The sequence below is a fragment of the Cololabis saira genome, chromosome 7 (assembly GCF_033807715.1).
Source record: "Cololabis saira isolate AMF1-May2022 chromosome 7, fColSai1.1, whole genome shotgun sequence".
NCBI lineage: Eukaryota > Metazoa > Chordata > Actinopteri > Beloniformes > Belonidae > Cololabis > Cololabis saira.
The window spans coordinates 36,690,327-36,704,760 of NC_084593.1; the positions used below are offsets into that span (position 1 = coordinate 36,690,327).

General features: G+C 46.3%; 1 protein-coding gene across 10 annotated transcripts in view; it reads right to left on the reverse strand.

Annotated features, from left to right (window-relative positions):
- tenm2a (teneurin transmembrane protein 2a) overlaps positions 1 to 14,434 on the reverse strand; it is a 246,226-nt gene that overhangs the window by 116,541 nt on the left and 115,251 nt on the right. For 2 of the 10 annotated variants that reach the window (XM_061725802.1, XM_061725800.1), the window contains exon 1: positions 10,689 to 11,426. The exons of the other annotated variants lie outside the window; for them this stretch is intronic. In XM_061725802.1, the coding sequence (XP_061581786.1) occupies positions 10,689 to 10,761 (73 nt within the window). In that variant the 5' untranslated portion in view covers positions 10,762 to 11,426. Of the gene's footprint in view, positions 1 to 10,688; positions 11,427 to 14,434 lie in introns of those variants that run through there. 10 annotated transcript variants of the gene reach the window in all.

The following is a 14,434-nucleotide window of genomic DNA, read 5'->3' on the forward strand; positions in this document are numbered from 1 at the left end:
TAAAAAAAAGTGTAAAACAAAAAAGAAGGTGCAAAGACCGGGCACCTTTTGGACTTTATAAGTCCTGCATTAGTAAGAAGTCCTAAATATACAAAAATACAAACATGTAGGCATTGTAAAAGTAGTGCACACATATTAGTTTAGTTGAGGAAACATGGAATAATAGCGCCATGCTGACTGAGAGCTTTTTAACGCTCTTCTCGTCTCCGCTATACAAGACTTTACCTCCCCTGCCACTTCCATCCTGCTTCTATACGACTCGCCATTATTTTTCCCCCGTTTTGCCTGCGAGCCCCTACATCCCTCATGCGCTCCCTTCTCTCTGTCTTTCCACCTGTACCTGTGCAGGTACATTCCTTCTCCATTAGCTGTTCTTGCTGCTGTACCACCACACACAATAGGGAGTTCTGGAGAAATGAGTCAAAGAGCGGATGACAGAAAATAAGACATATGGATGCAGCATGCTGTCCGCATACCTGCGCTTGTATGGAGCGCACCAGGAAATCGCAGGGACAACAGCCCGAAACAGCAGAACAAGGAGCACAATTATAGCTTTGCAAATTGGCAGCATTGCAGCAGTGTCTTGAAGAGGGATTGTTTTTTTGTTTTTGTAATCTTTTTATGCATGTGTGCAAAAATCCATTGTTTTAAGGCGGCATAAGGCATTTGTGCTCCGGCTGCTAAAAGAGAGCGGGGGGAAAAAAAGAAAGAAAAAAAAAACAAAACACTGCATTTTAAAAATAAACCCACCTCTGACAGGTTTTGCTTTGCCATCACTCTTGTGGCATGTTTTTATTTTCCACTTTATTTCACATCATATATTGTTTCTAGTGCTTGTTTTGGTTGACGCCGAGGTTATAGGGCCTGAAATTTTTTTCAAGTGGTGCTTCGGATTCGTGAAGCCTTCTTGATCAAATCACTCGGCTAACATGAGAACGGGGGAGAGAAGTGAATTTATTCTGCGTCTGACACGGGGATCATGTCCCATCGGTTTCCGAAGCGGAGAGCATCATTTGCTAAACTGCACAACTGACATTCAGTCAAGTAAAGTCACAGAGTGGAACAACGCACAGAGTCATATTTGTCTCCCAAAAGGCCACAACTCCCGAAGATAAATTCCACATCTTCTCCTCTCTTAGCCTTAAAAAAGTTTCTGTGGTGTCGTACAACAAACTGTGATTTTAAACGGGTGAACTCCTTATTCCCAACAGTTAACCCGTCACATCGGCGCAGCGATAGCATCAGTTGCGGTTTTCGGTGACTGAGTGGTGCTGTTTGGTCCAAAATAGACCTCGGTGGAGTGGAACACCAAATTATTTAAAAATATTTATGCAGGAGGCCACGAGCAGCTCCAGCAGTGCAGCTGGGTCTGACAGCCAGAGCTGTGCTTTAACATAATCTCGTGAGATGGCTTTTTATCAGATGGACGGAGTTTGTTTGCCTGCCGATGGCTGCCGTGATGAGTCAATGCAGGCTGGGTAATATTTGTGCTGCGTCCCCTGTGTATCGTCTCAATCTCATCGGGTTGCGATGGAAGTGATATGTGATTGAAATGAACACAAGAGAAAAAAAAAAGAAAGAAAGAAAGAAAAAAATCATGGCTGTGAACAAGCTCAACCTGTTCACCAAGTGCTCCCCTGTCTACGTCTGCAGAGAGAGAGAGAAAAAGAGTGCTGAGAGATCCAGAGATAGGGATGAGAAAAACTAGTGTGTGTTTGAGGATTGAGGAGGGGCATTACTCCAGCCGTCTCCTCTGCTTGCCTTTTCTCTCTGCCATCCGTCTCTCCCTCCGAGCCAGTGTGTGTTTGAGTGGGTGAAACACTGCCACAGTCCCGTAGCCTCCCGTGAGACGCTACTTCAAACAGACTGCAGAAGCACTGCCAAAGGTTCACTTGCTGGTTGCAGGCGTGTGTGTGTGCGTGGAGCATGTCTGTGTCCATCCCCTGTCCGTTTTGCCTACGCACAGAGAGGAGATGCTCTCCATCCCTCTGTGTCCACTTGCTTTCATCTCCCTCTATAACTCATTTTAATTATTTGAATTAAACTTTCACTGGTTCCTAAATAAATTGTCATGATAGCAGAGCTGCTAACTTCAACTCCCTTTTGCTTTATCTCTCTTTCCTAAACACACATCACACTTGCACACTCACACACATTCATAGACAGACATAATTAAACAAATCGGCGAAGTCTGCTGTACTAGGCGTGAAGGCCTTCCTGCTGTGAGAGACATATTAAAACCAGGATTAGACCAAAACAATTATGAACAGCTACAGATCCGGACCCTTTACCCCATGGATGCTGTGTGTGCACGTGTGTTTGTGTCTGTGTGCGTGTGCACACGTGTGAGATTGCCTCTATCCCCTCATGTGGGCTCTAAATGGGGAGCACGGGTTCCTTAGCTCACATTGCTCTTATGTCTCATGTTTTATTTAACATTTGGCAGTGCTTGATGAGCGAAGGCAGTGGGGACCTTGAAGCAGCACTAAATAAAAACCACTCTGAACGGTGCAATGGCAATGACTCAAGTCTCATTATATTTGAATATGTGCCGTTATGTTTGGTAACGGTGATATGCGGGGAACAGTGTTAAGGGCTGTGACAAAAAAAAACAAAATCAGATCTGCTGACATACACGTATATATATACATATATGCATGGAACAGGGATGAAATGCTCCTATTACTGGTTCAGAATATTTGATATTTCGTGCTGCACCTGAGAAGTAAAACAGCACCATCCTCCACTCCCCCGTCCTCGTTCCTCCTCTCATACACTGTCACACAAGATCTCCAGACGTTGCATGGGCTTTCAGTGAGTCATAGTGTAGGAAAAAGAAGAAAAACAATCTTACGCCTTGTCTATAAATGATTAAAATGACTTTGTCCCAAGATGCATTGCTGACGTGCATGTGTGGTATGAAACGATGAGAGCACTTAGATCATCTCCAGCCACCCTGGAGTTACTATATGCACGTGGAAGGACTCACAGAAACTCTAGGTAGTACACGCCTGTAAATATATGTTTTTTTTTATTATAAAAATTTAAAACTATTATATTATTTTGAAGGTCTCTAATATAAATATTAACATTTTTTTGTCTTTAATTTTGATAATTTATTTTTTTCTATTTTTTAAAATATTTTTATCCTGATTTTTTCCTCATTTTATCAGCCAGTGCTCCTACCTAAGTCGGTCCTGGGCATTGCTCCCTCTACTATTTTGATCATTTCTTGCTTGTAAAAGCAAGCTCTGCTGTATGAACTGTGAATAAGGATAAGTAACCACATTCTCCACCGCATCCATATATCCATCCGTCTATCTATGCGTTCATCCATCCATCCACCCATGTAAGTACAACCTCTCTGCCGCTCCATCTCTTCTTCAAGATAAAATGGGGAGTCTCCCTGCTGGATAATTCTGCATTGCGCCCCAACTCCCCTCCATGTGTTCACGAGCACACAGACTTCATGTCCAAAATGTAAAAAAAAATAAAAAATCGATGCAGCATTTGAGGATGCACTTATGTGTGCACGCTTTTTGTGTAAAACTAATGAGGCAGATTCTTGTGTTTATATTTTCTTTATAATGCAGAAATACTGCTCACGTTAACACTACTAATGTGAACAAAAAGGTAGGAGAAATGGCAATCAGAGAAAGTGAAACCAGTGTGAGCGATGAAGACGGAGGATCTAAAGGGAGAGGGTTTGGAGCTCTCCGAGTGCTGGTTCTCATTAAGAAGTGGCTCCGGGGTCCAGTCTCTTGGCATTGATTTGTTTCAAATCCAAAGCTCAGCCACTGACAAGCTTGGCGTCCTCAAGCCCCCGTCAAAACCACACACATTGCACACAGGCCTGTCTTAGAGCAAATCACAGATTAAACGCCCCCGAGAGTTCCTCCAGTTGTTCCAAAACAACGTGCTGACTAAAACACAACAAATGTTCCATAATCTGAATGTAAAAAAATGTTGAACTGGACATCCTCCACATTAAAATCGGCATAAAACACACGGCCATCCTCACCATGGGAATTATGTTCGCATATTCCAGCTGAGCTTTAGTGCACGAGAGCATCTGCGCAGACGTGCCTCTAACTGAAGAGCCAATGAATAGAAAGCAATAGTCAATCAATAGCAATCTACGGGCAGCCTTCACAATGCTAATGGAAGCATGCAAAAGCTGGCATTTGGCCAGCGCCGTCACTGCAGCATCATTCTGAAAGGACAAATCCACAGAAAAAAAGGTTACACAAACAAGATTTGAGCCACACAGTGTGTGTCAATATGACACACACACACACACTCACATAGACAGAGAGATGAATGTGTGTTGTGACATTGTTTAGGTGATCAAGAATGATCGATGGGATAATTTCAGTGCACCCTCAGCCCTACTGCATGGCCCATCTCCCCTCATCTCCCCCTTAAGCACTGGTCATTAGCAACACACACAAACACGCACGAAACCGCACGCACACCCACAAACACGCGTGCACGGGCCAAGTTTCACTTTGTCATCATGCCTACAGCAAGGTCGCGATACCCTGTCTCCTCAAACACACCTGTTCAGAAGTGCAGCTGCAGATAAACGCCTGTTGAACTTGTGCACGTGTGTGTGTTTGTAAGGTTGAGATGGATTGAAAGAGGCTGCTACGGTCAAGGAACACTGTTATGTTGCTAAGGTATATACGTATAATGAGTGACACTTTTTGTGTGGAAGCTTATTTGTGCAGCACAGCCACGGCGACCTTTGCAGGCGTTTTCAAAGACTTCAAACACAAAGTGAAAATTTGTGCTAATTTTCCACCTGAGCTGGAAACGGGCCAGCGCTGCGACTTCATGCCGAAACGGTAGCCGTGATGTTTCCCCATTTAATCAAGTCCTCGCGGACGCCTGGGAACATTATCTGGACTTAATTGAGGGAAAAGTGACTAAACATTTTAGCTGATCGTGTCACCCACCTCACAAAGTTGATGGACGGCTAATGTATCGTTTTCGGATGAGCCGTTTTTAGTGTGTTCATCAAAGTCATTCGAAAGCAGTAAAACTCTTCAATGCATTAGTGTCTACAAGAGGAGAGGCTTTCAGTTCTTCTATGTGATTTAAAGCATGCACACTATTGATATGCTTTTTCATAGAAATGAAAACATGAGACTTACACAGGTGTGTCCCTGCGTTTGTGCCTATCTCTTGATAATGATGCATTAACCTCCTTTAATACGAGCAGACTTAACCCTCTGGCAGCTGTTGCGACTCACTTTTCTAACGTGTGCCCTCACACAACAAAGGCAAATTGCATTATGACACGTCCTCCATTCTTCAAAGAAGCCTCATTTCCATTGAATCTTCACATAAGCTAACAGCATTTCAGTCCCTGTGAAACAATCCTGCGTTTGACCTATTTTCGCAGCAAAAACAGCACAGCGAACCCACCAACGGTCCTCCGCAGCAGCAACACAGCAACTGTTTGAGACTGCCGGATGCAACTCTCTGACGCACAAGCCATTGTCCTCGCCGAATCCCTTAAAATCAGTTTCACATCTGTTGCGATGTGACAGCCAGGGAAGCAGCCAGTTGCTGGCAGGGCGGAGTGACTCACAGTCTGGGCTTTGAAGAAAGGTAGTCTCTCCTCCTTTTTTATGTTAATGACAGACGTTGCGAGAAGAGTGTTCAGAAGACGGGAAGACATGCTGGTGAGAGAACAAAAGAATAGGTGAAGAGTTCAAGAAGCTGGAGTCGGTGCTTTGGGGAGAAGGATATTAAAGATGAAGGGAGGTGCGTCAAAGGATACGTGGACGGGAGAGAGTAGCAGCAGCAGAGAAGCCGAGATAGCAGAGGGATGGGAAGCGTTAGATAAGACGAAGACTGAAATGGGAAATGTTTAGTCGGGTTTTGAGTTTACAAACAGAGCCGTGATGAGTCAATGAGTCATGGCTATCGGCACTCCATACGAAATTATAATGAGGCTGCGCAAAATGAACGATTGCATCTCTACATCTAAGCCTCGTTTCCAGAAGAAAAACTGGGATCAATTTGTCACATCGGCCTGACTGTAATTGTGACACTTTCATCTGTCTTGTAGTTAGCTTTGACATGGATCGATCACGGGTTTGCCCAACACTGCATCCGACGAGGCTGCGCCGCTCCGGGACAGGATGCTTTCTCGCTTAAACAAAAATTAAAAGCTGAATAAGGATGATGAATAACTATTTGAATATACACAGCAGAAAAGAAAGCAAAAGGGGTTTCAATTAACAGCAATGTCAGCTTTTGTTTTCTTCTTTCCTCTTTTTACGGATTAGCTTTTAAAATGGAAAGCGGAGGAGCCAGAGATAAGAGCCCAGTGAGACGGTGTCAGGTGTGGACGGAGGGATTCTTAGAGATATGAGAGGAGAGGGGTGTGTTGGGGGTATAGGTGACACACATGGCGACGCCACATGCAGATGGTGCACATGGTTGAGCAGCCAGGGTAGTGAAGCGTAAAAGCAGCCAGCTCTCCGATCAGACACTGCAACACACTCGTACCCGAGCGCACATACCCTCAAAAATGCCTGCTGAGAAGACCAGTTAGCTTAGCCACGCCAGACCTCTGCCCACCCAAATCACCACTGTGAAAATTAATGCCTCCAACCAGCCATACACATAAATAAATACATAAAAAAAACAGCCGCGCACTGTATATCGGACACACCTACTCTGCAAATCAATGAATGCATAAAATATTTACAGAGGAAAATAAATCTACAAGATGATCAAGGAAAACCCTTGAAACATATAACTTTTGAAGAATTTTCAATAAGAAAACCCTCCAGGATCCTGACGGTTTAATATCAGCTGCTTTTAATCTTCACAATTTCCTTTCCATTTCCATTTCTTCGAAACCTGCTTGCAGACTGAGATTGAGCCAGCTGACTGCTTTTCCATCAGCGGATGCACAAACACACAAGAGCTTACCTGATGAGAGACAGGACCAAACTCTGCAAAAAACACAACCCTCCCTCCCTCATTCCACTATTTCAAAACGTGCACAAATGAATTGCACACCGACGCTCAGGCGCTGACGGCCATTCGCACAATGAAACATGGCGCGCTCGGGAGGACACAGGGGGCTGAAAGCAATCTTCCAGCTGACCTTGAGTGGAGAGGACAACACGCCTGGTGGAGGGAGGAATAAAAAAAGCCAACGCTAAGAAAAGGAGTGAAATACATAATCTGTCTCCCTTGGCGGAGCGAAAGGGAACGCTTTCACTGTGATTGAGGACACAACATTCTCACAGATCAACAAACACGCACTTGTACAAACATTTTGGCTTAAAGGCGACTAAAAGCGGGGGAAGAATGACTTTTGTCAAAGTGCGATTGAAGCAGAGAGGGGGGCCCGGGAAACATGACGGCAATCAGCGAGGATGAAGACGACGTAGGAGTCGGTAATAGGAGGAAACAAAAAACCGAGAGGCAGACGGAGACAGATGGACGGAGTAAAAACAGGGAGGAGAGAAAGAGAGAGGCGACTGCTAGTGACCAGCCTTTGTAGATGGCCGTCGTTGCTCACTTTAGAGTCAGCTTCACTGAGGCAAAGTCTTAATGACTCACGGCCCAATACTCTGCATAATCAAGCTGTGCGTATGTGGGTTTGTGTGTGTCAGCATGTGTGTGTGTGTGTGTGCGTGTATGTGTGTGTGTCTATACAAGCCACTAGTCCTGTAACAGAGAACTTTATTACCATCTGTTCCCACACATGCTTATTTGTTTAGCCGTGACACGCACGTCTTCTTCAATCGCTTTGCTATTTTTTCTCTCCCTCTCTGTGCCGTTTCCAGTCACCTCTCCTTTACACCCCCCCCACCCCCGCCCCCCCTCCCCATCCCCAGTATGAGAATGGAGGCGTTTTAGCCGTTAAATTCCATCCAACCCAAAAAGGAAAGTAAACTAAAACATAAATAGAATAAACACATTAATCGAGGCCATTTCAGCAGCTCCCTAATGACCTCACTCGTCCTGCTGAAATCCAATCGCATCTCAGTCATTTCAATCGTTCTAATCAAAGCTTGCGTGTGCACGTCAGCCTGTCTGAATGCTGAGTGTGTGTCTCAGTACTCGCAGAGGCCATTAGGTGGAGCTGGTGTCTGACTGAGGGGACGAGAGCCAGGCGAGACAGACAGTTCAGGGCTCACTCCTCTTTTACCTGCTCTTACAGATGTTTGCGTCTCTAGCGGTGCAGCCTCTAACACAGTGTAACGTGCTAGACTTTCCAGGAGCAACAGTTATTTTGTGAATGCAAATCAATGCTTGAACTGTTGGTTGTATGTTAGAAAGTAAACTACAGGTTGTCTTTTAATCCTTGGGCACATTTTTTCTTTATTTTTTCTTATTTTAGAACTTAGAGAAAAAAAATACAGCTTCACTCATTTGATTAAATATGAGAGCAAAAAAACAACAAAAAAACATCTCTAACAGCAACCGTGCCACCAAACAACACAGCATCATCGTGAAATGAAGTGTTTTTCAAAGTGCAACTCTTTTTTCCCTACTTTCATTTGTCAAAAAAACCAACAAAAAAAACCTTAAAAGTACTGAGAACTGAAGATGCGCAGCGTCCTGACATATTAGACTTGTGTTAACAGCAAGTGTGAGATGATGAGACTCTTCACATTTCACCAGTCAAAGTTTTTTTATCTTTTTTCCTGATTTTGAGACTTTTACGATTGTGGTTCAGATCATTTTGACGCAGCGTGAAAATCTCCACAACGGCGGTCAGAAGCAGACGGATCAGGGCCGAGCGTGTGCTCAGACGCGCTTGCACCTGTGCGACAACCGCTCCTGTTGGCAGTTGGGAGGAAAAAGGGACGGCAGCCCGGAGGAAAGGCAGGTGTCCACAGATGGAGCTCTCTCCGTCTCCCTTTCTCTGCCACAGATGGACCCAATCACACCTATTTCTCCCTCACATGCCCCGTAGCTGCATAATCACTGTGTGTGTGCGCGCATCTACGACTTTATCCTCACACAGACGTGTTTCTTCTGAATGAACGTGTAAATATGCATAAAGCCAGGGTTAGTTTAGCGTACAGCGGGCACATGTGGTATTTATTCCATCAAACAGTGGCTAAGCACTGAAGAAAGTCATACGCCAATGCCTCAGAAAATAACTTGAAAATGAAGATTTAAATCTCCCTGCGGGTTCAGGATAACGTGTCATTCTCTGCATATTTGGTGACAGCTGAAGATGTGCGAGGCAGTCTGGCGAGAGCCTGCCTGTCTTAGATGGCAGGGGGTCCTGCTAGCCAATGGGACCACCCGTTCTGTGAAGCAGGAAGTGAACCACCGATCTGTCATCTGTCTTTATAAGACCACCAGTCAGGACCCTCCTAATTAGTTACCATGGAAACCACGGCTAATTCCTTGGTCTGTCATGCCAATCACGTCCTGTCTGCGGCAGCAATCAGAAAGGCACATTTATCCACCGCTGGGCCAGATCCCTGTAACAGATGTGTGTGTGTGTGTGTGTGTGTGGTTATTTTAGGGTGTTTATCTGCGCGAGCTTGTCAAGTGCATGCATTTTCTCAGATAACGCTGCCTTTCTCTTCATTTTTTTTGTAAATTCCCAACGTTTGTTCAGACGGGAGGAAGATCTGGCAGGACTGCTGAGAGGGGCGTGCGTGCCACGTTGTGATTGTCTGCAGGAACTGTTTGATTAGCTTGTTGAGTGCTAGCAATCCCCCTCACACCCACAAAGCAATCAAAGAACTATTATACGAGGTGCCCCCTCCCCCCCAAAAAAAACAACAAAAATACACACACGATGTTCACACACATCGGTGTCAACAATGTTAACCTTTTCCTTGGTGGTCGGACTGTTCTGTAAAACAACACAATCAGGATAAATATGAGCCCTGCTGCTCTCAGACAGGCTCCTCGTTCACACATCCAGTTGGCAATTTTCAGATGAAATCCAACTGAAAACCCAGTGAATTAGAAAGTAAGATCATCAGAGATGAATGTGTAAATACCGAGGTTCACACACGTAAATGAATGGTGCATCGATGGTGAGCAGGTGCAGCGTGTGTCCAATCCCCTCCTTCCATCAGCTGCCTGTCAATCACTGCAGTCATCACCCGTTGGATCGTGGTCACCAGAGAGTCGAGAGGTGACACGCAAAGATGCACGCAACATCCACGGCAACTTGAAATCCATAACCAAAAGAGGGGTAAAAAAAGAAAAAGAGGTATACACCACACACGCACACACACACACACACACACACACACACACACACCCTCAGATTCACATGCCAACAGCACGCGCTGGCATTCACGGATCCCAATCAGAACTTCAAGGGCACATCAAAGCCACGTTCTGTTCATTCTATTCAGATGTATGCTCTTTGATCACCACTGCTGCCTGCACCCTGCACACACATTCTCACACACACATGGCACCGTATGTAACCTACATTACCAGCGAGGCGCTGAAAAAGCACATTTTAGAGATAAAAATAGAATAAAACAAACAAACAGCAAACAGAAATGACACCGAAACGATTTCAAAATCATGAGCGTGTCCATCCACAGCAGACGCGTTTGGCTTCAGCCAAGTTCCAGCGTGGTTCTGATCCGTACACCCCTGTCTAGAGAGGATGCAAAACAACACCGTCTGATTGTTGGAGTGACAAAGAAGTGTCCGAGGGGGCTTACCTGTCTCATGTGAGAGGGTCTTGTTTCTTGCCGTGCTTCCTGCGTGATGCATTGCTCCGTACTTGTCACTCATTGTGATGAACCCTCTACCGTTATCTCCTCTCCTCCAAGCTCCACTCCTTTCTGCCCCCGTAAGAGTCCTCTTTTCTTGGTTCTCAATTTTTTCTTGCGCCTCTTTTTTGGTCTTTTTCCCTTTTGTCCTTTTAAGTCCTCTTTGCTGCTTGGCTCTCCCTTCGCCCTTCGGTCTCGTCCGCCTCTGTTTGTCCACTCTCCGTCTGTGCTCAGTGTGATCTCTGTGGCGCAATCCAACGAGCTGAGTGTCGGAGCAACCACGCAGGAGGAGAGGTGCACACACTTGTGCGGTGCGGATCAGCACACTTGCACAGGTGTAGCTGTTGCACTGCAGAGATCAACGGCACGCATCAAAAACAGAAGAGGGGGGAAAAGGATGAGTGCACTGCCCCGTGCTCCCTTTCCAAGAGGCTGCAGGTCTTTTCTGTCACCCTCCTGTTTCTGGTCCTCAGTGCTTTTTTTGTCGCTCGATCGGTCATAAATCAGGGCCAGCTGAGGCACAAGGGTGCAGATGGATGAGGGAAAGCTGAGAGAGTCGCGGTGCCTTTCAGCCTGTGGCAGGCAGAGCAGAAAACAAGGAGCGATGTGGCTGTGGCTCCATCCTCCATCTGCCCACAGCTGAGACTGAGAGCAGACTCAACACACACATGCAACACCCGCTCTCTCTCCCTCCCAGCAGCGTCGCACCGCTGAGATGGAGAGGAGGGATGACGGCAGGAGCTGACGAATGAGCCGGAGGAGAGAGGAAAAAGGGGTAGGGGTGAGACGGTGAAGGAGGAGAGAGCGCAGTTGTGGAGAGGAGGAGGTGGCAACGAGGGCGGGAACACACGATGGAGCTCACAAGCGCTACAGAGGGAAAGAGTGACAGAATCATGGGAATGTGAGCAAGCGTGCACATCAAAGGATTAAATTATATATAACATATAGAACAAAGCTAAAGCGTGGACACTGGTGGGGGGAGGAGGAGGAGGGAGGAGAAAAACAAGGTGAAGGAAGAGAAGATGAGGAAGCAAATCAGGAGCAAAAAGATGGGAGGGAGGGCAGAGGACACAGTGGTGATGAAGCCACTAATATTTCAGAGCTCACATGGGTGCAGTCACATCCATGCAGCATCCCTAAATAGGAACAGAACAATGTCACACGATGCGAAAGACGTGGCAGCTAAAGAAACAACGTTTGACACAAGCGCTCGTCTCGCAATAAAACACAAATCCTCCCAAAAGGAAAAAAGGGAAGAGGATCACTATGTTCAGATGCTATTATGCACCACGGGAGACGAGGGGGAGAGGTGTTGGATTAAGCTTTGTCTTCCTCCCGACCTTCCTCCAGCAGCTTCAGTGGCAGGTTACCAGGTGAGTGAAGGTCCCCCCGCTGCCCAGTAGAGGGCACACATCGTGTCACGCACTCACCGAAAGGCTGTGGTCATGCAGCTCGTCCTTCTAATTTAATATTGGCACGAGCACACATTACCGAGCAGATTAATCAACATTCAGTACATTCCACACACATCACTTAAGTCACTTATCAAGCAGTGAGACAGAAGGTCAACGCTGTAAATCCTTTTTCTATGTCTAGAGATAATTTTACAAAAAAGCTCCATGCTATTAAAGCTCCTTAATGGAAGATAAGAAAGATGCCACACACATTGAACAGCAGCCTGTCATCCAAGATGGACCAACATACAAGCGGGGGAGCCGCTAACACGCAGGTATAAATCTGGAGCTGAACAGGAGAGCGTCCGTCCACGCCGAGCAGGTGTGTGTGTGCGGGTGTGTTTGTGCAGAAATGAATAGATAGGAGGACAGGAGCTGTAAAGGACAATCCCTGTGCCACTTCTCTAGAGAACCACTGTCAGCCTCATATTTTTATTTCTTCGTGTGACAGCCCACGATGCAATTCATCATCCTCAACAAGGACTTACTTGTGCACGCCGCACCCCCAGCAGCCGTCCACATGCATGCGGCTGACACTTGTGAGCATGCACCCTGGGACGCTCTCGCGAGCCCTGCGCCGAGGTCGACGGCGGCGCGTACCTGCGCAGGTGCCCACGCGCTCGCATGTAAAACGTTGATGTCCCACTTTATAGAAGGGGTGAGGGGGGAGCGGTGCGATAACTTCATCACAATAAAGCCCAGAGCGCAGCCCAGGTACGATTGCACGGAGCGCAGGAGGAGACTGGATTTCGAGATGAGCTTCACATCGATATGTCGTGATGAAAGACCCGTCTGAGACAGAAACAAATTGCTTTCTTGACAAACACCTTGTAAGACCGCATCATGCACACGTACCGTACATGTGTGGACACACAAAGATGCCTTTTTCCCATGCAGGTTATTTATCAATGCCGTTCACACCATTAAACGTGGCATATTTTTATAACTATATATATATTGGGTATATATGAGGGCGCCACTGAAACTCCCACTCACCTTCATCTTCACTGGAGTCTGTTCAACCTGCTGTAATTCACTCTGAAGGACATGAGGCTGTGTATGAAGAGAAGCTGAAGAATGTGTTAAAGGAACGAAGAAAGGAGCATGTTGGAAGGTCACGGGCGAGATGAGCAAGCATGTAAAGGCTCCAGCTCAAGTTAAACCTCTAGGAGCCTTTCATGCAGATTCTTATTCCTTTCTTTTGCTTGTTGTTGTTTTCTATTTAGCTCAATGTCTAGTTATCTACAAGTCAAACCCGGCAGCTTAAATTGCAAGCTGTCAGTGTTTACAACCTGAACATGCTATTTCCCGTGTGTTTTCTTTTTCTTTTGTCATCTCTTCATCTTACAATGTCTTTCTTCTCTCCGTGGCTTTTATTTCAAATTCCTATTCCTTTATACGGTATATCACTCCCATCCACCCACCTTCCTTCCTCCTTCCTCCACCTGCTTCTTTAAGTGAAACACAGAAGGATAACAGGTAAAGAGGTGGAAGCGCGGGGAGAGAGACGGTGTGCTGCGAGGTGCCCCATGGGTTGAACATGGTCATTTGTCATGAGGCTGAAAGCTTAAGAAAAGACTAGTTAACCTTTACAGCTGGTCCCCACGAGGCACGGGGAAAAAAACAGAGCCCAGCAAAAACACCTCCAGGAGAAGGCAGACTGGACGAGCACACGCACAGGCACGACTAGCCCTTCCAGCACACTCTCTGGAAATCGATAGAGGTGAGACCTTCCAACGGGAAGTGAGAGGAGGTTACCATTTTTACACCGATTCGCCCTTCCCACCTCCGTCCCCGGAAGGAATACCTCGCCGTCTCCGTGGTCGGCTCCCGCTGCCTCCTTCATCCCCCCCATCCTTGTCATCCCCACACCTTGCTGGAGTAATTAATCACCTTGTGTTAATGAGCTATTAACCAATGACAGATTGACGTGTCTCGGTGTCTCGCGTGCGCGCCCGGGCTGTCTCTTATGTGTGGAGGCGTGCGTGAGGACCGGCAGGACCCCCCCCTCGGCACACTGATGTGATTAATAAGGTTAAGCTCTTATTAGGAGGGGAGCACAAGGAGTAGACCAGGACACACAGACACCAACGTGCGTGTAGTGTTGTTTCTGGCAGCCTGTTTCAGTTTTAGTTTTAGTCTAGTCTTTGGATCAAGCTATCATTTTAGATTTTATTAGTTTTTGTCACGTTCATTCTCCTTTTAGTCGTGTCAAGTTTCAGTCGACTAAAAGTCTGAGCA